The sequence below is a fragment of the Leuresthes tenuis genome, unplaced genomic scaffold (assembly GCF_036924035.1).
Source record: "Leuresthes tenuis unplaced genomic scaffold, fLeuTen1.0.hap1 SCAF_15, whole genome shotgun sequence".
Taxonomy (NCBI): domain Eukaryota; kingdom Metazoa; phylum Chordata; class Actinopteri; order Atheriniformes; family Atherinopsidae; genus Leuresthes; species Leuresthes tenuis.
The window spans coordinates 7450394-7477907 of record NW_027325369.1 but is presented as its reverse complement, the minus strand read 5'-3'; the positions used below and the strand labels follow the sequence as shown (position 1 = coordinate 7477907).

Below are 27514 nucleotides of genomic sequence, written 5' to 3'. Positions count from 1 at the left end.
GATTTCCAATAAAGCCTGGTGGTAGAACTATTATTTTTTCCCATCCAAACTGTAATCCTCCAAAAATAGCGGACAGCTGTTGCACCTAGGGGCCATGCCCTGTCTCAGAGTTCTGGTCAGAGACATAAGAGAAGAGTTTATAGTTTTTATTTTGAGGATGCTTCCTTTCACAATACAATATATGCATCACATCAGAGGGCATAACATAAGCCTAATCTATAAGACAAAAAAACTATATATCAGTGATGATTATGTTGGTACCTGAGTATTCTTGCACTAAGCTGCGCAGGCACACCAACATGCCCCAAAGACTTCCACTTTCCTTCCACAGGTTTCAGCTCCAAACATCTGGACTGTAATGGCTCTTTAGTTAAAAGCTGGGGAACCAGTACACCATCCTTCATGTGCCAGCCACAACTACCGTATTTTCACGACCATAAGGCGCACATAAAAGTTTTAGATTTTCTTCAAAATGTGCAGCGCGCCTTATAGTGCAGTGCGCCCTGTGTGTTGTTGTAAGGCGGACGTAGTAGAGAACACCATGAGAACGTTAAAGGGTGAAGTGGGAGCGTTGATTGTACCGGTATATAAAAGAACAGGTGTGTGCGTTATGCAGAACATCTCTGTTTTAACAACCCTGAATATGGCAAAGAGGCACGCTTATGAAGCACAGTTTAAACTGAAGGCCATCAGCTACGCGGAGGAACATGGGAATCGAGCAGCCGCGAGAGAATTTAAGATCAACGAATCGATGGTTCGCAAGTGAAGGAAGCTGGAAAACGAGCTCCGACAGGTGAAGAAGACGCAGCTGAGTTTCCGCGGAAATAAGGCGAGGTGGCCCGAGTTGGAGGAAAGACTCGAGCAGTGGATAATCGAGCAAAGAACGAGTGGGAGAAGCGTTTCGACGGTCACCATTCGACTTAAAGCGGCAACGCTAGCAGAAGAAATGAAAATTGAACATTTCCAAGGAGGTCCGTCTTGGTGCTTTCGTTTCATGAAACGGTGCCATTTTTCCATCCGGACCAGTACTACAGTAGCGCAGCAACTTCCAGCAGATTATAATGAAAAGCTGGCCAGCTTCCGCTCCTACTGCTTTAAACATATCACCGATAAAAACATCCAGCCCAGCCACATCACTAATATGGATGAGGTGCCGCTCACTTTCGACATCCCGGTGAGTCACACTGTGGAGAAGACGGGGACCAGCACGGTAGCGATACGCACAACGGGGTACGAGAAGTCTTCTTTTACTGTTGTGCTAGGCTGCCATGCTAATGGACAGAAACTGCCGCCTATGGGGATTTTTAAGAGACAGACTTTGCCTAAAGAGAAGTTTCCAGCTGGAGTTATCAATAAGGCAAATGAAAAGGGCTGGATGGATGAGGAAATGATGAAAGAGTGGCTGCGGGAGGTGGAAGACCAGGTGGTTTTTTCCACGCATTGCCATCGCTGTTGATCTGTGACTCTATGCGTGCCCATCTCACAGCCGATGTGAAAACACAAGTTAAGCAAACGAACTCTGAGCTTGCTATCATTCCGGGAGGCCTGACAAAGGAACTCCAACCGCTGGACATCAGTGTGAATCGGCCGTTCAAAGTCAGACTGCGAGCGGCGTGGGAGCGATGGATGACTGATGGAGACCATAGTTTCACTAAGGGTGGAAGGCAACGCTGGGCAAGTTATGCCACAGTTTGTGAGTGGATTGTAGATGCTTGGGCTAACGTGTCTGCTAGCACTGTTGTTCGAGCTTTCGCAAAAGCCGGCATCATTTCCGAGGAGCCACACGGCTTTTGCAGTGAAGACAGTGAACCTGTTTGATGGAGATTTAGCACAGCTGTTCAATGCAGAAACAGAAGATGAAGACTTCGATGGGTTTGAGTTATGACGCACACTTGCTTGTTCAACCGTGTGTTTTAAATAAAGCACAGACAAACTCAGTTTTGCTCCCGATCTATTTTTAAATACAAAAACTTGTATGCTTGTGTGGATTGTATATAAAACTTGCGCCCTATAATTAGGTGCGCCTTATGTGTGTTAAAAACACAGTAACGGCACACATAACTGAGACTGCGCCTTTTAGTACGGTGCGCCGTATGGTTGTGAAAATACGGTAGTTGGTGAGGGCAACTTTGGATGAGTCACTAGTGACTGTTTCTAAACCTTTGTTTGAAAACAGATGCAGAGTCAAGGCATCCCTTGTTGGTGGTAAAATACTCACATTGGCTTTCACTTTCCGAAACAGGGCACAGCGAACTTCATGGATTGAGTCACTGGTTGATTTCAGGTCATACAGTTTGCATACAAACTGTTCTGCCAAACACAGAGTAGCTGGAATTGGTAATTCATCTTCACCAAAGTTGTGGAGAAGATGTGGGCACTGCTGGAACACTTTCCATACAGTCTTTTTTCCTATTCCAGTGAATTGGCTAGTTGTATCACATCCAGTGATGGAGTGAAATGCCAACAAACCATTGATGATCTCATTTGGCAGTTTAATATCATGAACTTTGATGTAGTGTGGTTTCTTGGCTGTTCTTGCTTTCATCCAAACTTCTGGGCTCAGTTGGTGTGCAAACACAAGAAGCAACAACAATACTTTTGTGTCTCTGTACTGAATGATGAGCCTCTGATAGCCTTTGGCTGTTTGGCGTCACCTGCATGTAGCAATATGCGGGTGTCTTCTTCTTCCTGCTAGCCCGAAGGTGGGAAACCAATCAATTCCTGCTGGTGATGCAACTTTGTCAGGGTTGTCAAAATCTCCACTTATTGCAATTTCCTGACCATAATGGTGTCAGGAGTGGTGTAGAGGGAGGACCCAGATGCAGAACTTCAAAAGCAAAAGCTTGATTTATGTAAACAGAGGCAAGAAAAAAAAGCACGGCTGAGCCGGATATTAATAACACTAAACTGTGGAACAAAACAAAACAAGACTATGGCTATGGAAACTAAGGCAAAACCTGACCTGACCAAACCTGAGGACTGCCAACTCTTTGCATAAAGTGAGGTGAGGATTTTGTAATGAACTGAGGGAAACCTGGAAACTAAATACTGTGGGGAGGTGATGGGGCGATGTGGGACCCAGGAATGGAGTCAACCTGGCGGCCGACCAGACGACCAGTGACGAGGGAACCGGTCCGGCAGATGGCCAGACATCCGGCCATGTGGGAGCCGTTTATTTGACAGGACCCTCTCCAGAGCAGCAGCAGGGAGAGGCAAAGGCAGAAGCGAGCCTGCCCGGGCTCCCACTGGCGAAGGCAGAAGCGAGCCCGACTGGGCCCCCTCTGGCGAAGACGTGGAGAGAGGCGAGCCCGCCCGGGCCCCCTCTGGCGACAGCCACAGCCCCCTCCCCCCCTCTTGGGATGGCTCCAAGACATCCCCAAGCCAGGGTGGGAGGGAGGGGCACTGAAGGCTGGCCCAGGAGGTGGGGACGACGACACTGGAGAGTGTGGGAACGACGAAAAAGGGAGACTATGGGGACGATGACACTGGAGACTGTGGGGACGGCGGCAATCGTCTCCACAGACTATTCACCATAGTCATTTTGACAGAAAATATTTTTGCCAATTTACATCACTTGCTTTTTGCCTTGTTTTGGATTCTAGGCTTACAGCTCTCCCTGGCTCCATATTAGCTTATCTGAAATGTAAAAAAATATCTCCTTGCATCTTGAGGAGAAAATAAAAACATGGATCACCGCACTTTGGCGGAAAAAAAATTTGATTTTACCACTTTTAGAAAACAGTCATGAAATGAACAAAACAATTTTTCCTGGCTTGTACCCTGAGGTGTCCACATAAATTACAACATCAGTTTTGGCCCCCTGACTAAATTACAACAAATTTAATCTCAAGGCACTTCAATAAAATAGTTCAATTCAAGCCAATTGGAGTTAAATTCATTGTAATCATAATCCACTCAAATCCAATTAATTCAACTCAAAACTAATCCAATTCATTCATACAGAACCAATTCAAAAACTATTTCCTAGCTAAGGAAACCAACAGATTGCATTAATGATATTTGATGGAATGATATTCTTTCCTTCTGAGCATGGTGCCCCCTATTGAGGATTATTTATGTTAAATGTGAGAACACTATTTGTAAACTGTTTACATTCTTCTGGTACTACTGTGTCAGGTTTTTGCTACATAACATAAGCGTGGTGTTCCCATGAATGCATGGACGTTAAATCGCATGCGAAGTATTGCCTTGTTTGGGATGAGGTCTTACATGTTAGATTGTTGTTTTTTTTTATCCCTGAAAAATCACTAACAGCCAAGTTCATTTCTAACAAGGAAAATGTTCAGCCTTTTCAACTCCTTTTGCCATTTTATGCAGGTGACCGACTGCTGACGAACTGGTGGGAGAGTCTTACTCTGCACTACAAATAACCTGTTATTTCCATCTCTGATGTGTCAAACAGCTCATACCTATGGAATAGTATTTAAAAAAATAAAGATTTTGCATCTCTGAAATTCTAAAATATGGTATACTTTGCAATCAGAAACTGGCTGATGCTTACTTCAAAATTTTTTTTTTTAACCATTCTTAGGGCCCGAGCTGCAAGCAGCAAAGGCCGTATTGTATCTGAAGGCGTTATTCTTTTTCTTATTATTTATTATTATAAATTTCATAAGCTTGCCCGGGGCTCTGCCCTGACTGCGTACATATGCACATACTAACACTCACCTACAGCGCCACCTGCTGGTGGTTGGAAACGTCACTTTGTTTCCACACTTTACATATGATCGAACTCCTCCTACAGATGTAATGGTAACGGCTTCAAACTTGGTCAGTTTACTCTTCAGCCATGGGGGATTAAAGATTGTGAGCATCTTTTCCAAAGTCTGGAGGTCGTGGCCGTGGAGGGGCGGCGATGGTCATGTTATGGCATTTGTGGGTTGAAAGCCATATCATCATGGCAAGGTCATGACACTTGGCACCCACGTCCACGCTGACGACGTTGTACGTATGTCACTTTGTTTCCACACCTCGCATGTGATCAAACTACTCCTACAGATGTAATGTTAACGTATTCAAACTTGTCCAGGACGTGCGTACGTGCTCGGGCCCGATCATCACTGCTTGCAGCTTTAATTTTAATTTGACTTTCAAAGGTCCCTTAGCATTATGTGATTGCCCAGAACTGGTATTTATGTCCTTCCAGCCTGGTGCAGATTGCAAACTGGCACTAACTCAACAAAAATCTCAAGCTTTTCCTTTTAGTCTGTCTTTCTTACTTCTATTTATTTTAGTAATAAAATTAAAGCAGAAACTTGCCAGTATTTCTTCATGTTTTCATATTGCAAACTACATAAAACAATGGATTATATATTTCTACTTTCTTCTATTACCCACAAAACAGTGTAACTCACTATTTTATACATCTTGTTTTGCAGTGATTTTCATCCAGCTGCTTTTCTATTCGTCTTTCCTTACATACCTGAGTTTTCTTTAGCCTCAGACTCAGAGTCCGAGGTTTCAGAGGACTCAGAAGTTTTCTCTGGCAGGTTTGGCAGCTGGGCAATGTCCATTGGTATGTCTTTATACTCTGGATTACTGTGAAGAAACATTGAAAAGTTGTTGACAGAAGGAACATTTGTTGAAATATTTCCTTTTTAATTTTTACTATAGGTGAAAATTTAGAGAGAAACCCAAATTATGGATACAGATGTAATTGAGGCTTTGGGTGTGCACAAATATTGCAGTGGCATAGGGTAACGTTTTGTGGTCATACGTCATAATCGGGCATAATCATCAGGCTTTGGTCTCTAGCATGTGAATGGCAATATCAGAAGCTAAATTGATTAGAATTTATCTCTGACCTGAGGACATAGTTGACCCAGATGATGTTCTTCTCACTGGAATTCTTGGCGTTGATGGCAATGGTGGCACTGGACTGGATCCAGATGTAACCACCATTCTTCTGGACCCACCGGTAATACTTAGTTACACACTGGCCTTTATTCATCACTAAGATAAATAGAGATAAAGAAACACCAAGGGTAAGACCAAGGGATTTGTTATTTCATGTTTTCATTTTTTATTATGTTTTCGAATTCTCATACTTCAACAGCTGTTTCAATGAGAAACTAAAGAGAAAACCTGAATGTAGAGAGGGAGAGTTAGATGAGTTGTATGAAAAAAAACAATTCTCTCATGCACACAAAAAAGCCTCTTGATGTCATCGTGCCAGGTCCACAGGACGTTGGCCATTTTGAGTTTAACATGCAAATTGGTGCTGTTTTGCCTTTTTCCACACCTCACATATGATCTAACTCCTCCTACAGATTCAATGCTAACAGCTTCAAACTTGGTGGAGCTACTCTTGAGCCATGTGGGATTAAAAGTTGTAGTCAACTTCTCCAAAGGATGAAGGTTGTGGCCATGGCGGGGTGGCGAAGATCGTGTTATGGCATTTGTGTGTTAAAAGCGATATCATCATCGTAAGGTCATGAAACTTGGCATACATGTCCACGTTGACGTATGTAAAAAATATTCTGTGTGACCGGAGGAAAATGGCTCTGTAGTGCCCCCCTACCAACTTTCTAAATACCCCTGCCATTGGGCTTAGTTTTGCGTAGGCTGGCGAAATTCGGTACACTCCTTCATCATGCCCAAGCCCACAAAAAAGCCTCTTGACATCATGGCGCCGGGTCCACAGGAAGCCGGCCATTTTGAGTTGAACATGCAAATTGGTGTTTTTCTTTTTTTCACACCATGTTCGATCATATGATCGAACTCCTCCTACAGATTTAATGTTAACGGCTATAAACTTGGTGTGGTTACTCTTCAGCCATGGGGGATTAAAAGTTGTGATCAATTTTTCCAAAGTCTGAAGGGCGTGGCCGTGGAAGACCCTCAAACTTTGAGGACTTGCTACTGCTCGACACAAAACACAAAGTCACTCATAACTTGTGCATACATTGTCCGATCTTCACCAAACTTCATAGGCTTGCCCGGGAGTCTGCCTTCCTCTTACATATTTCATGTTTACGGTTTAAAAGGTGTCTGATTACTTTTCAGCCATGGGATTAAAAGTTATGATAAAATTTTCCAAAGTCTAAATGGTGTGGCCAGGCGCCAAAGATCGTGTGATGGTGTTTGTGAGTTGAAAGCCATATCATCATCGCAAGGTCATGAAAACCTCATACGTATGTAAAAAATATTGTGTGTGGCCGGAGCTAAATGGCTCAGTGGCGCCCCCTACAAATTTTCAAAAACCCTGCTGATGATGTCTTCATATACATGGGATTCTCACAGCCTGCTCCACACTTGACGGACGGCTGTGCTGTGCAATGCGCGTCGGCTGGCTTAAAACGCCTACCCCGACGTGCACATGTGCTCAGGCCCGATCAACGCTGCTTGCAGCTTTAATATTATTATTAGTCTTGTTGTTAGTGTTGCTCTGCTCAGACTCATGGGAGACGTGCTTGTTTCCTGGCATTTCAATAGCGATAGCGGCGCGCCAGTGAAATTTATATCATACTTTTTTTTTTTTTTCAGCGTGAGAAATACCACGTGTCGAGTGTGAGAACTTTTTGAAATGTGTGTCTCACGCTCATTGCATGAGACTTCAGAGCCCTGGATATACTTTTGTGTTTAATTGCCTTCTTGTGCTGACTTTTGAATCTCTGATCTTAGTGGAAATCACAAAAACCTCTTGTGTTTGTTGTGTAATGTCCACCTGGCCCTTATTCTGAGTTTCTGTCTGAATTCAGAGAGTTTTTGTCACGGCCTCCGGACACAGATGCAGGGTCAGTTCAGAGTCAAGAATGTTTATTTATATAATAAACAGCAGGTTGGTTGAGGATCTCCACACAGAGCAAAAGAAGAGGCTGTGAACACCTGAGCGCTCTCCTCAGTAAATATGTCTGACGACGGTGCGGCTATGAAAAATTATCAAACAAAACCTCTCCACTTTAGGCAGAAAACAAAAGGCTATAAAACTCACGCTCTCCTACTGAGGCAGACTTAAACAAAACCGAGACACTATGAAACCTTAACAATTATCAATAACACGTTACGGCGGCACAGAGATCTCTAAAACAAAACACAAAACCACTCCAAATAAACGGAGGAAGAGAAACCGGCTATGAAACTTACCGTTATAATAAACTATGGCTATGGAAAAACTGGAAAAAAAGATCTCTCTGAAGGAGGAACGCTCGACTTCAAAGGACAAGGAAATCACGACTTGGGATACTTGGAATATAGACGCGAGGGTGAGGCTCATGGAAGAAACACACTGGCACAAGACAAGGGAGACTATTTGAACACGAGGAACCAAGGGGAACAGATGGAAACGCTTTGGGAATCAGGGAAGACAATCAGACACTTGACATAGGAGGAAGGGCAAGGTACCTGAAACAAGAGGGAAGTTGGTGTTTTCAAAATAAAACAGGAAATGACAAGACAAGACATGAATCAAAGCATAAATCGTGACAGTTTTTATCCCAGTTAGTGCTGAGTACAGATAAAGTTATTGTAGTGGGTGACTTTAATATTCATGTAGATGTCGAAAATGACTGCCAAAAAATATTAACTTCAATTCTATATTAGACTCTATTGGATTTTCTCAGTGTTCACACACCTACTCACTGTCTTAATTATACCCTTGATCTTGTGATGACTTATGGCACTGAGAGTAAACAGTTATCAGTGTTCCCTCATAATCCTGCCTTGTCTGACCATTTTTTGACAACTTTTAAATTTACATTCAAATCAAATCAAAATTTATTTATATGACACCTTTCATACTTTAAAAGCAACACAAAGTGCCTCACAGAGTCTAAAAACAACAATGATAGAACAAACAGACACACGCACACACACACATGCACGCACACACAAACACACAAGCTCAGACCCACTGCACCTATCAGACAGAGACATGGCCGGGCACGGGACACTAAGGCAAGGAAAAAGCAACGTTGGGGGGGTGACCACACTGAGAGGGCTCCTGGCCCACGACCACAGGGAGCGCCACAGAGACAGTCCCGATCCGGGCAGACAAGAGGCCCCACACCAAGGTGCAGAGTCCTCCAGCCACCCGGGCCAGAGCAGTCCACAGAACAGCACCCCCGTCAGTGAACCAAAAGCAGCTCCCAGTGTGGTAGGCCCCCATGAGGAAACACTGGAGCTAAAAACTGAAAGACTAAAACAGTAAAATAAGATAAAAAGGTATAAAATTAACAAAATAGATAAGCTTTTCAGCTCATATAGTTAAATCATCTAACTAAAACATGGAGTTAAAACATATAACTACAGCATGAAGTTAAATTGTCTAACTAAAACATGGAGTTAAAATATATAACTTCAACATGAAGTTTAAAAATTATAACTAAAATAATATAGAACAAAAATTAATAATGATAAAAAGTTTGATTAAAAGGAATAAATAAAATCAAATAAAAGTCTGATTAAAAAGGTGAGTCTTGAGCCTCTTTTTAAAAACATCAACACTCTGCAGCCCTAAGGCAGGCTGTTCCACAATTGGGGACCATAATAACTAAAAGCCACCTCCCCGTGTGTTTTAGATCTAACACGTGGTATGGTTAAAAGGCCAGTGCCGGAAGACCTCAGGGTCCGTGAGGGTTCATATGATAAAAGTAAGTCCGGTAAATAAGAAGGCCCAAGACCGTTAAGACATCTAAAAACGAGTAAAAGAACTTTGCAATTCATCCTGAAACGTACGGGGAGCCAATGGAGCGATTTTAAAACTGGTGTAATGTGCTCCTGCCCTCTGGTCCTTGTCAGCACTCGTGTGGCTAAATTCTGGAGTAGCTGAAGATTAAAAATACTCTTTTTTGGAAGGCCAGAGAGCAGGAAGACCAGAGAGGAAGACCAGAGACCAGAGAGCAGGACATTACAGTAATCTAAATGACAAGAGATAAAAGCATGCATCCTTTGTGCTGGCCTGAGAGAGAAACGGGCAGACTCTGGCTATATTCTTAAGATTGTAAAAACCTATCTTTGTTATGTTTTTGATATGTGGAATAAAACTAAGCTCAGAGTCAAAAATCACACCCAGATTTTTTACAGTTCTTGATGGTTTAAGATTTTGTAATTTTGATAAAAGTTTCTCTCTCTGGCCTTCAGGACCAATGACTAAAACCTCAGTTTTGTCCTGGTTGAGTTGTAGGAAGTTCGCTGCCATCCATGACTTGATATCTAAAATACAGTTAAAAAGGGCATCAAGTGGCCCTGTGTCATCAGGAGACACGGCAATGTACAGTTGCGTATCGTCAGCAGAACTATGAAAGCTGATACCATGCCTCCTGATGACATCCCCGAGGGGAAACATGTACAGATTAAAAAGAATTGGACCTAAAATTTACCCCTGGGAAACCCCACACTTGATCTCATGGGTTCCTGAGGAAAATGTATCCAGACTTACAAAGAAGTATCGATCTGTGAGGTAGGAAGCAAATCAGTTAAAAACAGTACCAGAGAGGCCGACCGGATTCCTCAGTCTGTTTAATAAAATGTGATGGTCTACTGTATCGAAGGCGGCGGTATCGAAGGCGGCCGTAAGATCCAGTAGTACCAGGACTGTGAGTTTATGATTATCTAAGTTGCAACTGGTATCATTCAAAATCTTTAAGAGGGCTGTCTCAGTACTGTGGTTCCTCCTAAAACCAGACTGATACTCAAAAATGTTGTTCATGTTTAAAAAATCATTTACTTGGTTAAAAATCAGTTTTTCTAATATTTTACTCAAAAATGGTAGGTTGGATACAGGCCGGTAATTATTGAGAATGTTTGAGTCTAAATTGCTCTTCTTCAGAAGGGACTTCACCACCGCTGTTCTAAAAGAGGTGGGGAAGACAGCCGTCTGGAGAGAGCAATTCACAATGTTTAAAAGGTGTTCCTCAAAGAATCCATAAAATGTTTTAAAAAACGGTGTGGGAATTGGGTCTAAAAGGCAAGTTGTAGGGTTTACCTGGGAGAAGACTCGACCAATTATCCTCGCATCAACCAGGACCAAACTCTCCAGTGTTTCCTCAGATAAAAACAGTGATCCAGGTGTGGTGAAGGCTGAAAACTGTTGAGATAAAAGACTAGATCTGATGTCATCAATTTTACTTCTGAAGTGGTCTGCAAAGTCCTCACAGAGAGTATCTGATGTTGTTTTGTGGGATCTGCTTAAATTACTGTTTGTTAAAAGATCAATGGTGGAGAAGAGAAATTTGGTATTGTTTTTATTGTCAGAGATTATATTTTTGAAATGGGAAATTCTTGCCTGTTTGATTGCATTATTGTAGGTTTTGAGTTGTTGCCGTAAAATTTGATAATGAATTGTTAGTTTTGATTTTCTCCATCTCCTTTCAGCACTCCTGCAGTTTCTTTTCAGTTTCTCTGTTTCCTCATTTCGCGGTGTAGGTTTTGTCGTAATTGTTTTTGTTAAAAGAGGAGCCACTGAGTCCAGTGTTGACTTAAGATTGCTGTTAAAATTGTCAACGATAAAATCACAAGGTGGTGGTAAAATCTCTGCAGGAGAGCTCTGTAAAATCTGGATAAAATTTGCAACCACTTCAGGAGTTAGGTAGCCTTTCCTCACCGTTCTCACAGGGGCCTCCCGCTGATTAAAACTGGTGATGTTAAAAAACACACAGTAGTGGTCAGACACAGCCAGGTCCACAACAGAGGACACATCCACGGACAGGCCATAGGTTATGACCAGGTCCAGGGTGTGTCCTCTGCTGTGGGTTGGCTGTGCTACATGTCGTTTAAAATCCAAGCAGTTTAAGAGTTTTAAAAATTCTCTGGATACTGGGTCCAAGGTGTTGTCAACATGTAGATTAAAATCACCAGTTATTAAAATCCTGTTGTAGGTGGTGTGAATGATTGATAGGAAATCAGAGAATTCACTGATAAAAGAAGTGGAATACTGGGGTGGTCTGTAAACCGTTATGCAAAGAATAGGAGGGCTGCTAAAAACATGATGGCATGATGCTCAAATGATGAGTAACTGTTAAAAGGAACTTTGTTTGAGGACATTGTGGTTCATGTTATTGATGCAGTTCCTCCTCCTTTTTTGCCTCCCCTAGTAGAAAATAGAATGTTAAAATTTGGTGGGGAAGCCTCAGAGAGAACAACAGGTGCATCGGTGCCAAGCCATGTCTCTGTAAGGAGAATACTATCTAGGTTTTTATCTAAAATTAAATCATTTATGATAAAAGATTTGTTTCAAAGAGAGCGCACGTTCAGCAAGGCCATTTTGATGTCAGTGCTGAACGTGCGCTCACCGTGGCATTTTAAGAGAATATTAAAAACACTTTTGAGTCTAAAAACATTTCTGGGTTTCAACTGTCTATGTGAAGTGATAGTTTTGACAGTGTGAATGTCTTGAGATTCTGGTTGCGGAGAAGGGTCTACTGATTGAAAGGAGTGTATGGTGAGGATGAAACGTGAAGTGGGGGAGGGTGGGGGTGAGTGAGGGGGTCTATGTGCATGTGACTTAGCGGGTAAGTCAGGGGGGCTGTGGTACAGGACCGGACAGTCAGGTTGAAGTTAACTGATAAAAACCGTGAACCCTCCTAATTTGGGTGGAGGCCGTCCTGTTTAAAAAGGTATGGCCTGTTTAAAAAAGCTGCAAAGTTGTCAACAACTTGACTATACATTCAACTTGACTATACAGCTTCTGAGAAGAATTTTACATATTGAAGGTGTCTATCAGAGAATGCTGTAATCAGATTTAAAGAGTTAATTCCATCATTAGTTTTTTTCACTGCCATGTGCAAATATGACAGAGGAAAGCTTCCAAAATTTTACTCCAGCAATACTTGACTCTCCTGTTGACAGCACCATAGTTTCAACACGTACAACACTGGACGATGTTGATTTGAAAAAATTGATGGATTTGCCTTTTACATTACTTGGTAGACTCAATGTCATAAAGATGAATATCCTGCCTTGGTTCCTGTATATGTTTCAGTCACTTCCAATTCATGTCCCAATAGTATTCTTTTCCTCCCTTAAAAAATTAATCAGACAGTTTATTTGGCATGGTAAGACTCCAAGACTCAGCATGGATAAATTAACACTGGATTATGAGGATGGAGGTCTGAAACTCCCCAATTTTCAGTTGTATTATTATGCTGCTCAATCCAGATTCCTGGCACAGATGTTTGACACAGGTCCTTCTCCTTCATGGCTCAATATTGAAAGGATAGAGAGGAGACACCAACAAATTTATTTTACAAATGGGATAAAAAGCAATCAAAACTGCAACTGATAATCCTTTAATCATCCATTCAATTCAAGTTTGGTATAAACTTTGGTATAAAGGATTTCTTTCTCCTAAAACTTCATTATGGGGAAATGGATTGTTACCAATGATCCTTCAGAGTGGTAACTTTAGATTTTGGCAGGAGAAAAGGCATTTGCCACGTAGAACACTGCTATAATGATGGAGTTTTTATGTCTCTGAACAGTTTAAAGAAAAGTACAGATTGACAAATAAAGATTTCCTTAGTTATCTAAAGTTACGTGATTTTATTAGAGCCAATCAAAAAGGAAATTGGGATTTACCCCCTACGTTTCCAGTTGAGGATCTGTGTCATGCTGGCCAACCATTATTTAGAACTATCTCAAGGGTGTATACAGTTCTTTTGTCAACTTTATCAATACCAGATAGACACAGGTCAAGTGTTAAATGGGAGAAGGACCTCGGAATAACTATCGAGGAGCAGTTATGGAGGAACTTGTGGAGAGATGAGGTCACCTCTACTTTAAATGCTAGGTACAGGTTGATGCAATTCAACTTTCTGCATCAGCTGTATATTACCCGACACAAATTACACAAATACAACTCCAATATTTCACCTCTCTGTTTTAGATGTGGCACGGAGGAAGGAACATTCCTTCATTCTACCTGGCAGTGCTCTAAACTGCAGGGGTTCTGGAAGGGGGTATGTGAAACTTTATCAAACATCCACGGGGTTACGCTTCCACTGAACCCTGAAATGTGTCTACTAGGGAACTTTACTAACTCTAACCTTGAGACAAATTATGTGAAGAAACTCACAGAAATCCTTTTGTCAATTGCTAAGAAATGTATTGCGATAAAGTGGAAATCAGGTGCCCCTCTTCCAATTAAAATGTGGCTTTGTGGAATCAATAGCTGTGTACCCCTAGAGAAAATTACCTATTGGAAGCAGAAAAGATAAAATATAAATATATATAAATATAAAATATGCAACCATTTATAATTTATATGGAAAATCTACCAGCACACCAAGTTGACTAATTTCCCTGTGTTCAAGCTTGGCTTGGCATGATCTATGAGCAGTGAGTGAGGCTACCTTTTGTCTCTCTTAGTATTATTGATTATTCCATAATGTATTTTATTTATTAAGTTATTACTATTATTTTGATCAATACTGTTATTTTTTTCCCCATTGTCCATTGTCTGGTCATTGTGAGCTTATTTTAATTTTATAATTCCACCTTGTGGACATTTATTTTTTTATCCTGATTTGATTGTTTTGTCCTGTCAGTTTGTAACCATAACTTTGTTCTTGTTCTTGTTGAAATATTCTAAAACAGAAAAATTCAAGATACTGATGTTAGCCAACAAAGTACGAAATGGAACAGCTCCCATCTACTTGAATGCTCTTGCAAAGGCTTATGTCACAACTCGATCACTCCGGTCGTCAAAGGATTGTCGTCTACCACTGCCTACACCACACTCAAGACAATCCAGACTCTTTTCATGTGTCGTTCCAGGATGGTGGAACGAATTATAGAAGACAACAGTTCAGATGAAGGGAGCATGGTAATTCACAAGGAGACAGTGAGAGAAGAATTTAAAATAATTAAGAAATTTAGAGAAGAAGACAAGAACATACAGCTAAGTGTGATCTGAGCTAAGCTTTTATCTAGAGAATTGAAAAAGAAGAAGGTGATATTCAACTTGCAAAAAACTCCTAAGAGATGGGAGTTTGTTGATAGTTGGCAAGACAGAAGAACAAAAAGCACAGTATTAAATTTTTTTACAGATGCAACAGATGCATAGAGCATCTGTAAAAAAAAACAGAGAGTGAAGGATTATAGGAGAGAATAAAGTAACAAGAGGAGTAACAACAGGAATTCCAGAGGACATAGTGTTGAGGTGAGTTGTATAAAAAGACTTTTGAAAACAATTAATAGTGAAAGAGTTGACAGCCTGTCTATTATGTTGGAATTTCAAGAAATTGTACTTACAGACAAAGTAAAAATAGGATGCATGGGTTTTTCATGTTGGCCCTATACCTCAGTAATGCTGATTGGGAAACATTTAGGCTTATTAGTGATCACGAATTAGGAAAAATTTATTTGAATGTGGAAGCTGATGATTTCAATTTCTATATTTGTTGTACTATTTTAGAGGCAACAAACTGATCTATAAAGAAGAAAGGTAAGAACAACTATAAAAAGCTGTTCCTGCGAAACAGCAGTGAGAAAGCTGATGAAGTTGAATGAGGATAGCTGACCATGCTAAAAAAGCGGAAAAACTTTCAATTTTAGGAGAAAACCAGTTGCTGAAGTTTTGTTTGAAGGAATTTGAAGTTGAAATGAGAATAGTGGAATGATTTCAAGCTATTGGAATAACTGACAAATTGATCAAAGGGCTGAAAAAATGCAAAAGAGAAGAAGAAAAGAAGGGAAAAGCAAATTTAGCAGAAAGTCAGTTTCTGAAGTTTCAAAAGGTCTGACAGGCATTTTTGAAAGGAGCTGGAGCTAGATGGAGGCAGAAAACTACAGAAAAGAGACAATGGGCTGAAATCTTTTCAAAAGTATAAAAGTTAGAAATACCAAAAGTTAAGCGGGACTCTCCTGAAAGAGCTGAACCTTTTCAGACCAAAATTGTTGAAATCGGTGACAGTATGCAGGAGTAGTTCAGAGCCGGAAAACGGCAGAATAATAAAGAGAAACAGCAAGGTATGGATAATAAAAATAAAGAACAATTGGGATAAAGAGAGTATGGCTATCCAATCGTAAATTATGGATAAATCCATTTATTGTGTGTAGGGGTGAGTCCATTTCAATAAAATAAGTTTCCTTGCCAGTAGGGTGGTGAATGCTATGACTTGTTGTGAGGATTTAGGCAAACTGAGTGCAGGGGTGATTCCAAAAAGAGCAACCAGGGGATTTGGGCCCACAGCAAATCCAGAGACCTTGCTTAATGTATTGAAAATATTATTCCAGAATTTAGAGAGTTGGGGACAACGAGTGTATGTAGTCTGCCGGTGAGAGTTTGCATCTATTGCAAACGTCTGTTCTGTCTGGATATATTTGAGCTAATCTGGCATTGGTGAGGTGACTCCGTTGTAAAATCTTGCATTGTATAAGTTTATGTCTTGCACAGATAGAGGAGGTGTGAACGCATCAAAGTATTGGTCATCTGTAATTGTGATCTCAAGATCTTGATTCCACATCGTCCGCAGGGTATCAAGGGATTGGATTTAACTTGAAGATTTTATTGTATAAAATTGAGATGAGACCTTTTTGATTAATGTTAACAAGGAGGAGGGAGTCCATCGGGGATTTTTCCAACCGGCCGTCGGACCGACCGGCCATTTTGGATGTCTGGAAGCCATCCTTGAAGGAGGTGCTCTGTCACATTTTGAGTTTTGTTTTGTTATGTTTTCAGGTTCTTGGTTTATTTTGTTGTCATGTTTTTTCCCCCATCACTTAGTTTCACTCAAGTCACCGGTTTCTGTTCCACAGCTGCACCTCGTCACCAATCACCTCCCCACAGTATTTAGTTTCCAGGTTTACTCAGTCATTGCGAAATCCTCACCTTTCCTTCATGTTCACGCCACGTTTGTTCAAGTCTTTTCAGGTTAGGTTTTTACCCCACGTTATTTATTCAAAGCCATAGTCTTGTTTATTTATTCCATATCAGGTCTTGTTGTTTTGTTAAGTATTTTGATATACGGCTCAGCTGCATCCTTGGTTCTTGCCTTGTGCCTTTTTTTGTTTGTAAATAAAAAAATTTTTAAGTCCGCATCTGGGTCATCCCTTCTTGCACCACGCACTGTGACAGTACCAGGCATTGAGACTTTGTACAGGTGTAATTAAAACAACCCCAACAGTGTTGGTGCATCATTGCAGCATCCAAGAATACAATCAATCAAACTGGGGTAGCTTTCATTTTACCAGAGTTTCACATCAAATTAGGAAAAAAGATGAGGGACTTTCAGTATACACAGGAGAAATGATTGCAATACTTTTAGCTCTTCAGTGGGTCATTCGTGATTCCCGTTAGGACTATACAGTGCTAACCGTGGATCGCCAGTTCCATCAAAGACCTCCTGAACCAGAAGAAGAGGGCGTTCCAGGGCGGGGATAATGAAAAGCGGAGTGTTCAACAGGAGCTCAAAAAGATATTACTTCGAGCTAAGTTGGAGTACAATAAAAAGATAGAGAGACAGCTGGAGAACAATAACACCAGGGAGGTGTGGAGGAGGATGAAGACCATCACGGAGTACAAACTGAAAAACTATCAGTCTGTGGAAGGTGATGTGGACATAGCCAATACCTTCAACCAATATTACAACAGGTTTGATAGTGAGGCTTCTTCCACCTCTGCTGCTGCTCCCTCCACTTCCACCAATCCAGCTGCTACCTCCAATACTGCCTCCTCTGCCTAGCTGCAACTCCCCCTCTGCAGTGGCTCCCATTGTCAGCCCTCCTCTGCCCAGCTGCAGCTCCAGCTCTACCGTAGCTCTCACCATCAGGCCTCCTCTGCCCAGCCGTACCTCCACCTCTCCATCAGCTTCTAGTGGCTGGCCTCCTCTGCCCAGCCACACCTCCATCTCTGCGACTGCTTCTTCGAAAATATAATTTCACAATAACTACATCCCTACCCTCATCTCTGCGCCTGTCACCAGCAACACTTCTGCCACCATCCCTCCAGTACAACCTTGGCAGCTCCCCCTGTCTCTAACTATAGAGGAGGTGGGAGCTGAGCTCAAGAGAGCAGGACCATGCAGCGCTTAATGCTTGAAAGTACTGACATTACTTTGAGTTTGACTCAGTAAAAAGTGACAAAAACATTGGCCGCTTCACACTTTGCGTGGGAACAAAAATTTTATTTACAGCGAAAAATTCCACCTCAAAGCTTAGCAAACACCTAGCAAGTCGGCACAGAAATGTGAAACTCGTTGAGAAAGCCCCGGATCCCACTACTGACATGACCGCTGCCACTACCACATCCAATTCCACCGGGCAAACCTCCAACGGCCCCTCTTCTGCTAAACAGGTGAAAATAGACTTAAGAGCGACAGGTGTTTTGAAAAAAGAGACTGTTTCATTTGATTCAATTTTAAATGATGGAATATGCAGAAAGAATAGAATTAGGGTGAAAGGTAGCGGATGAAGAGGAAGTTCTAGGCCGTTTCTCAACATGCGTACTTGTCTGTACTTGTGGTCTTGTGTACTTCTGAAACGTCATCACTTAAGGACCAAGTACTGTTCCAATTTAAAGAACACATCCCTGGATGTATACTTGCTCTGCCCATTTTATTGAGGATGCTTCTGTGGTGACTTGTGGCAGCGTGTTATCCCAGAAAACAGTGCAGCATAAACGAAGATAGCGGAAGAGAAAGCACATAACTGTAAATTCTGTTTGGAAATGTTACGTAAAGCATACCAACAGCAACTGCAAGCACAGCTTTTGACACTGCTCAAACCAGTGACACGGCTCTAACACTGCTTTGACACTGCTCAAACCAGATGTTGTTTAAGATCAGAATGAAGCCTGTCTAGACAATGACGAAGATGTAGTAGCATTCTCAGACAGCAGGTGCCGAATAGAGATTGGGTTTGGGCCACATACACACAGAATGATATCGAAAGACATAAGAAGATCTCACAAACTGAGGTCATTGGGATTTCCGTGCATGCTGCAATATACATGTCTCTATGACGCTCTGTTCAATAAATTCCCCATAAGAGGCTGACCAAGACGAGCCAAACTTCTCTTTTCTCCATAACAAACAATAAACACCCTCTCCACAGCATCCTGGCAGGACAGAGAAGCAGCTGCAATGAGAGGCTCATCTCACTGTGCTGCAGGACTGAGAGTTTCAAGAGGTCCTTTGTTCCCATAGCCATAAGGCTTTTTAACAATGACTGCTTCTCACATTTATTTATTTTTGTTCTAACTAACAATTAATAATAATGTTCTAATTATTCATTGTAAATATTTTAATTGAGCTACATGACAATCTGAATTTTCCCCAAGGGGGATGATTTGAAGTATTTTTTCAATTTCTATTCTATTTCTGAAGCATGAACTCAAAAGGTATAAGAAGATTGCTTCTTCCTCTTGAGTGACACCTATTCCAGGCTTCTCTTCACGAAGAGGACAGCAATGGCCTGCTAACATCAACTCTTTTTGCCCAAAGGATCAGCACGGTATGTCAGTGACCCTGCATTGGACTGTATGCAGGAGCAACACAAAGCCTGTATGTCTAACAGCAAACCGTAGGATTGAATCAAAGGACAAATTCTCACCCCTCTGCATCAGCAAAGATTTGAAACAAAACATCTTTTCTTGTTCTTTCTCTCAAAATCTCACTTCTTCTAAATAAACACTTCTGCATAATTGGATATGCCACTGACAGCTGTTGTATTTCTTTCACTTCACATTTTGAATAGAAAGTACAAATTTGGGGAAACTATCAAAGTAACCGAGTGGTGTCAATTCAATTCAGTTTATTCATATAGCACCAAATTACAACAAATGTCATCTCAAGGCACTCAAATAATTTTGTCCAATTCAAGCCAATTGGAGTTCAATTCATTGTAATCATAATCCATTTAAATCCCATTAATTAATTTTAAAATAATCCAATTCATTCATATAGAGCCAATTCAAAAACAATTTCCTAACTAAGGAAACCAACAGATTGCACCAAAACTTCTTTTCAGTCCAGTCTCCCGTCAGTGGTGTGAGGTAGTGAGTAGAAACTAGATTTGTTGTGCTACTTGGGCTTTCAGCCTGTTTTACTCAGTATGGTAGCTTGTTGCAATTCTACAACAGTGGCAGTTAAATGGGTAAAGACTTTTGAAGAGGGTGTTTTTTCAGTTTGGTGTCCTGTTTTCCAGGAAATCTGATTGTGGAGGGGGCGTGGTGCATCAGCTGCAGGAGAGAGCTCTGGGGAGCAGGACTAGGTGAGTGATTAGTACACCGGCAGTCACTTGTCTAATCACTCTCCTCTTTTAAAAACTCAGTCGCGTGCTGGAGCTGGAAGGAGGATTGAAGTGGAGTCGGCAGCACGAACCGGGAGGGAAGGCCTGCGAACGACTCCACATTCGTGAAAAATAGTTAAATAAACTATACGTTGAACCGTCCGCTGTCTCTGAGTCTCTCTGAGAGAACCCGCAGTGGCAACAGGCCGCCACACTGATGATTCTCTTTACCCTACATACAAATGATTGCACCTGGGTAACATGATTTATGAATTCTCATTTGCCATTGCCATACTGCCTGCAACATCAGGACATATTTCACTGAGGTACAGAATTTTGGTCAGTGGTGAAATGAACATTACATTGTCATCAATGAAAAAAAATATATGAGCACATGGTGCTGGACCCACAGGCAATGAGAAATCATACACTATGATCTAATGATATCTAAGTGTCTATCAACAATGAAGAAATCAATCAGGGGCCTATACTGCGAAGCAGGTTCAACATATCCAGGTCATCTTTAGCTGATCTCGCTCAACCCAAACAGTGGAGATCTTGCTAAGATGTACTATGGTGCTGGTTATATGAACTCAAGTGGTGTTAGTACTCACAGTCTAGGTGATTTTGCCTGATCCCTTCTACGTCTTCAGCATGAATGAACTGGTAGCACCTCTTCCCCACAATGTCCACTGCAGTCAGGTCCATGTAGTCACTGATCCTAAAATACAGTGAATACATTATAAGATGACAACTTTTACAGACTAAAAAAAATATATATACACTTGAAACCCCTTTTCAACCAAAGACTTTCCAGTACTGGTTCAGCGTAGGTAATAGAACCCTTTCAAAGTTGGTTCGAGCTGAGAATTGGTTTGATTTTCCACAGCCAGAGCACCACAAAAGAACCACAACGTTACATTACATTATGTTTAAACATCTCCTCCAATATATGTTTGAGCTTCCCTCTTGTATTTTCTGAATTTCTGCTGAGGACCACTGTGCAGGCAAGAAGATAAGTCTATCTTCACAAAATAAAATAAAAATGACACAATTATGTCAACTTATTAAATAGTTGGTGTCTGTGAATGCGCTTTTTAGCATTTAGTGGTATTTATGAACAGTAATAAATCAGGATTTATACTTGCCGTTTTAAGCAGAACAGATTCTATGAACACCAGATCACAATACAAAACGCCTGACAAAGTTAATATACATAAATGTATATAAATAAAGCTCCAAAAGGTAATTGTGAAATCCGCTCTATGTAATGTATTGAGCAGTTTTGACAGATGTTATTACATGTTATTAACAGCAGTACAAATAATAACAACACTTAAGTCATGTTCTTCTATTATGACTTAACTCTGGAATGTGCTGCGTCAAGCTGGCTGGAAGCTGCAGTAGCTCTGCTAGTTTTGTGAGAAGGGACACAACAGACTGTACTTCTTAAGGAAGCTGAGGCCTTTCACTGTCTGTTGCATATCCTCTACAAGTCTGATGTGGAGAGTACAATCTGCTATGCAGCCATCTGTTGAACAACACTGACCGTCTTCTTCATAACATCATGTTGAAACAACAGAGTGTAATCAGTTTGAGGTTTCTTCAGCTATGATGCAAAAAAAATAAAGCTACAGAAGGTCTTCATAGTGTTTATAATAAAAGCTTATAGTGACTCCAATAAAATAAAACAAATAAATAAAATCTGCAACAACATAATTTCCCTTTGGGATAAATTAAGTATTTGTCATTTATTTTATTTTATTTCATTCAACTTCATAGCCATGTTACAGCTCAGTTTCTTATATATTTTATTTAATACATTTTATAAGCAGACTAAATGTTCTCCAAATGATAGTATAATAAAATAATAGTATTGCTGAGTATGATCTGCATATCAATGGAAATTTATGCTGCATTGTCTGATTTTAGTCTTAATATTTGCGACACCACAATCTGTAGTCCTTCATTTGTGGGTTAAACTGGACTTATACTCTGAAAGTCAGTTTAGTGAAGTAGCTTCACTTTCAAGTATCAACACCCTCACCTCAACACATAAAACTCAGAAGGACTGCCTATACTCCCTCTCTTTCCTGCCACACCTGCCAGAAGGGAGGTTCACACAAACTCTCACTGCAGCCTCTCCAGGGGTCGGCAAGTCCCCCTTCTCTATGCTTCTCCTCAGTAGCAGAAAGGACAAGGCCTGCAAAACTCAACAAGCTCTTGGAATCAGTGCACCCTGCCACTAGCCACCAATCCCTCTCTCTGCCTCTCTTTTGCAGCAGCAACACAAAGCCTGCACGGTCTCCCTCATCAGCCATTAAAACCATGGCGAGCAAATCACTGACTCTTTGGAGATATGCCACAGAGTTAGTACGAATGCTTACTTCACCTGAACAAGACGTGACAAGCATCCTTCTTCTGGAGAACAAACTAGGATTTGCAGCGAATACTGCACTTTAACTAGACACCAGACCATCTTCAGCTCTTTCTTGAAGGACTGAGCTGCTTCTCAGGGACTGTGATAACAAACACAATGAGCCTTATTATAGTGTTAGCATAAGGCATTCTTTATACCTGAGATGCACTGTCATGACTTGCTTGCTTTTAACAGTGTTTAAATTGTAAGGTTAAGTTGAGTCGAGTCAGTGTTAGTTGTGACCTTGCATGCAAATTAACCATCCTCCTTTGTTTTACCTGGCACCTTAAACATAAGTCACACACAAATATTTGAAGTGCTGTGTTAACAGAACTGGATCCACAGACAGGGATTTATACATCCTGCTCTTCTTGTCATGTTGTATCGTGTGCTGAAGTTGACATATGCTAGCTGGCACGCATACACAGACAAAAAGCCATCAATCACAATATAAGTCACACTGTGGACCACATGTGTCCACCATTTTTGTAGTTTCCTTCAGCCAACACATGGTCATAACTACCATCTTTTGACTTCACTGCTCACATGGTAAAAGGCACCAATTTATTTGTTTGTTATATTGATTAAATCCAACATATAATAGTTCCAACTATTATAATAGTTCCGACATATAATGTCATTACACAAAGATGGGAAATCTCAGTAGTGCAAACTGCTTGCAGTGTCATAGGCAGCATACATGCAATCAGCTTGTGGTGAAAACATTTTGAACTATGATTTTATGGATTGTTTAAGGGGAACTCCGGTATTTTTAAACCTAGACCTTATTTCTGGCATGAAATACGTTCACTACTCTACTGAGAGCAGTTTGGTGAAAGTTGGCGTCCATCTTTTGCTTATCTCTTCTCAAAATTGCTCCTGTTTTTCACTTCATGCACTTTAAGCAATTGCCAACCTCTGATTTGAACTAAAGCCTTAGCGTGTGCTTTACATCATTGCATCCAACACTTTGCATAGCCACTGGACTCTAGAGCAGTGGAGACGCGTTCTCTGGAGTGACAAATCACGTTTCTCCATCTGGCAATCTGATGGATGAGTCTGGGTTTGGCGGTTGCCACGAGAACAGTACTTGTCTGACTGTATTGTGCCAAGTGTACAGATTGGTGTAGTTGTTATAGTGGGGGGTTGTTTTTCAGGAGCTGGGCTAGGCCCTTTAGTTCCAATGAAAGGAATTCTGAATGCTTCAGCATACTAAGAGATTTTGGACAATTTCATGCTTCCAACTTTGTGGAAACAGTTTGGGGATGGCCCCTTCCAACATGACTGCACCAGTGCACACAGCAAGGTCCATAAAGACATGGATGAGCAAGTTTGGTGTGGAAGAACTTGACTGGCTTTTACAGAGTCCTGACCTCAACCCGACAGAACACCTTTGGGGTGAATTAGAGACTGCGTACCAGGCCTTCTCCTCCAACATTAGTGTCTGACCTCACAAATGTGCTTCTGGAAGAATGGTCAAAAATACCCAAATACTTTTGACAATATATTGTATCGATGTATGGTTGAACAGACATCCCACGTAGAGAGTAGGTTTGTGAACAATAAACCAATGTGATCAGATATTCGCTTTAACAAGTGAGAGATACAGCTGCGTCTGTAGCAGCCTCCTCAATCAAAACAAATTAGCTATGCATTCCTTGATTAATTGTTTGTACGGTCATGGATCGGGTATCGCAAGACTTGGAATCAGTTGGCGGCTTCACATAATTACAGTTTGCATCAGTGTCTCTAAAACAACGCAAGAGCTGAAGCTGCCCATGAAATGATTCTCGTGCAAACTATGTCGTTGCCTAGTGACAACAAAGAAAATGGAGGAAGTTAACGTTAGCCTGACCGGTGCTTTATAACATGCACATGGTTCGAAGAATGTGAACATCTAAATAGTCAGAGTGAGTCCATTCATTAACGCTAACATGATCCTCCTGTTGCAGCCAGGTTTCTGTAAGACAAAATATATCAATATGATGATCACAAATCAAGTCATTCACTAATAGAGACTTCGAAAGGATATCTAATATTCAGAAAACCACATTTAATAGTTTGATGTTTTTGTTCAGTTAAATTTATTTATTTATTTTTTTTTAAAGAGGATTTGCTCCTTTTGTGTTAGCATGTGCACAATTCAGCACGTGCTAAGGAAATCATGGCATCAATAATGCATTTTATCGCAATGAGATTATGTCCTTAAAATATAGTTGAGTGGGAAGGATTTCAGGATTTGATTCATACGTTAGAGCCCAGGTATAAGATACCATCCTAACATCATATCACCAACACATGCATACCAGCGTTGTTGGGCGCGTTGTATGCAGAGCCAAGTTGAAAAAGACCTTGCAAATACAGAGTGAGTGGCAATAACAACTGATACTTGGACGTCATGTGCAACGGAGTCTTATATGACGATCACAGCCCACCACATCACTCCGGATTGGAAGTTAAATGCTCGGTCTTACAGACCAGGGCAATCAAAGGATCCCACACTGGGAAGAATATAGGTGCTCTACTGGACTGGAAACTTCTTGATAAAGAGTAAGTCCTGGCACAAACATGGTGAGCCCTCACCTCATGTGCTTTTTACACACTATAAATCTGGCCACAAAGCCTTCAAAGTGGACAAAGCAGCAAGGTTGCTAGGAAGGGTGAGGAAATGGTAAATGGACTTGTACAGCGCTTTTCTAGTCTAGCTGACCACTCAAAGCGCTTCACTACATGCCACTCACACACATTCATACAGCACGTCTTAAGATATAACTACGTGCTTTCTAAGCATTCACACACATTGATACACTGGGGGAGCAACGTGGGGTTCAGTGTCTTGCCCAAGGACGCTTCGACATGTATCCTGGGGAAGCCAGAGTTTAACCACCGACCTTCCAATTGGTGGGTGACTGCTCTTCCTCCTGAGCTTCACCGCAGTGTCAGGGCAGCAGGAATTCTACCAGACAAAGAGAAACAACTGGCCTTACCTTACCTATCCACAAACTCATCCAATATGTGTCCACCTGTTGGAACAGTTCCCAAGATACGCTTGAACGCTTACTGGAACAAAAGCCTGACATTTGTGCTGCACTCATGTCCAGGGGTCTCAGAAGAGGAAAAGAGGTTAACACTCTTAAGGACAAAGGCTTCTGCGATATTGTAGACATTTTCAAGCTGATGGCGCCAGTCAAACTTGTGACCACCGGTATGTGTGAAGACAAGCAGCCTGCACTCTCAATGATTTCCCCTGTCTTAAAAAGAACTTTGAAGCATCAGGTGAAGACTCAGTGGTAATCAGAGAAATGAAACAAGCATTCAAAAATGACTTGGAGAAGCACTACACCGGCCCAGATGATCTCTTTTACACTGCAGCAGCTCTGGACCCCCACTTCAAGACTCTGCCCTTCCTGACTGACCATGATGCTGAGCGGACATTCACAAGCATAACAGCATAAGCAGCATACATATTACAGTGCATTCTTTTAGTTACCAACAGTCTACTTTGCTCTGCTGCTGTCATTAGATTTATTCTGACTGCTGATACTGTCTGTTTGATTGAGTGTATACTACACACTAACTGTCTTTTATATTTTATTTCTAGGCAACAGGGGATCCAGGTCAGACAGGCCCACTGCAGACAAATCCATGTCAGCCTGAAACTGCCTTTGGAGATCTGGACATCAGCACTGATTCACCCCAGACCCAAGATGAGCCTGAAGGTTTGTGTATTTTAGAACTTGTCATCAAGAAAGAGTTGACTTTGGCTTTAACTCATACTGCATCCATAAAATATTTGCATACAACAACACATTCAATATAATGAGAGAATCGGCATGCAAAGAAAAATTGTTTAATAATGATGATAATACAACTTTTACATATGTGAACAAGAGTGCTGATAAAAATTCATTCTGAACATCTGGGCACCGTTTCACAAAGCAGGTTCAGAGTATAATCCTGAACTCTGAGATAGAAAACTCTGAGTTTCTGATTCCAGAAATGCTGATTTGAGTTACTTTAGTCAACTCTGAGTAGTTTCACCTGGAGTTAAGCACCTGCACCACAACTATAAAAAGCCAGCATCAATGGAGCCCCGATTCGACAAGTCACCATGGCAACAGGGAAGAGGAGGGCTATGTTTTTCACCAACCTTGAATTGGAAATCTTAATGCGCTCATACGGTGAATTTCAACACGTTTTTAGAAAGAAGTACAACACCGCTGCAGCAACAAAAGAGAGGGAGATGGCCTGGGAGAACGTTGCTGCTTGGGTCAGTGCATAAGTTTAAATGTAGTCCTTTGCCATCACAATAACATTAGGGGAGAAAACTGCTTAAATGGTAGCCTATTAATTTATTTAATTTAGGAGCAATCCCGCGGGGGAGAAGTGCACTTGGCAGCGGGTTAAGATGAAATATAAAAACATTGTTCAAACAGGTAAGACCTCGACATGGAGGTACCTCATTTTGATCATGTTTTACACTGTAAAGTAAATATTAAGTGGCTATTTGACTGTGTAGTTGTTTTATCCCCAACATAATGCTGTTTTCACACACATAAAAGTCTTCTCATCTATATCATGTTCTGTTAAATAATTAAGCCTATTTAAACTAACACAGACTTCTACTCAGCCAACAGAAAGAAGGCAGATGCCCGTAAAACGGGTGGTGGCCCAGCACCGCCACTTCTAACGGAGACAGAGGAGCTGGGCCTAAGCCATAATATTGGAAGGCTGAGGGAATCCCTGGAGGGAGCTCATCCTCTGAGTCCATCCCCCAAGACATCTTTTATCATTTTAGTTTTAATAATATTTAGATATCTTTTTTAAGCTTATTCAAACTCAGAGTTTCCCTCATTTCAGCATTAATAAACTCAACTCAACCTGCTTTGTGAAACGGACCCCAGATGA

The 27514-nt window shown here is 41.2% G+C and overlaps 1 protein-coding gene across 1 annotated transcript in view; it reads right to left on the bottom strand.

Moving 5' to 3' along the window:
• The window catches only part of npas3 (neuronal PAS domain protein 3), a 488496-nt gene that overhangs the window by 14774 nt on the left and 446208 nt on the right, over window positions 1-27514 (bottom strand). The window contains exons 9-11 of the mRNA XM_072365469.1: window positions 20802-20908; window positions 5826-5973; window positions 5444-5559 (exon numbers count right to left, since the gene is read on the bottom strand). Of these exons, the coding sequence (XP_072221570.1) occupies window positions 5444-5559; window positions 5826-5973; window positions 20802-20908 (371 nt within the window). The remainder of the gene's footprint in view (window positions 1-5443; window positions 5560-5825; window positions 5974-20801; window positions 20909-27514) is intronic.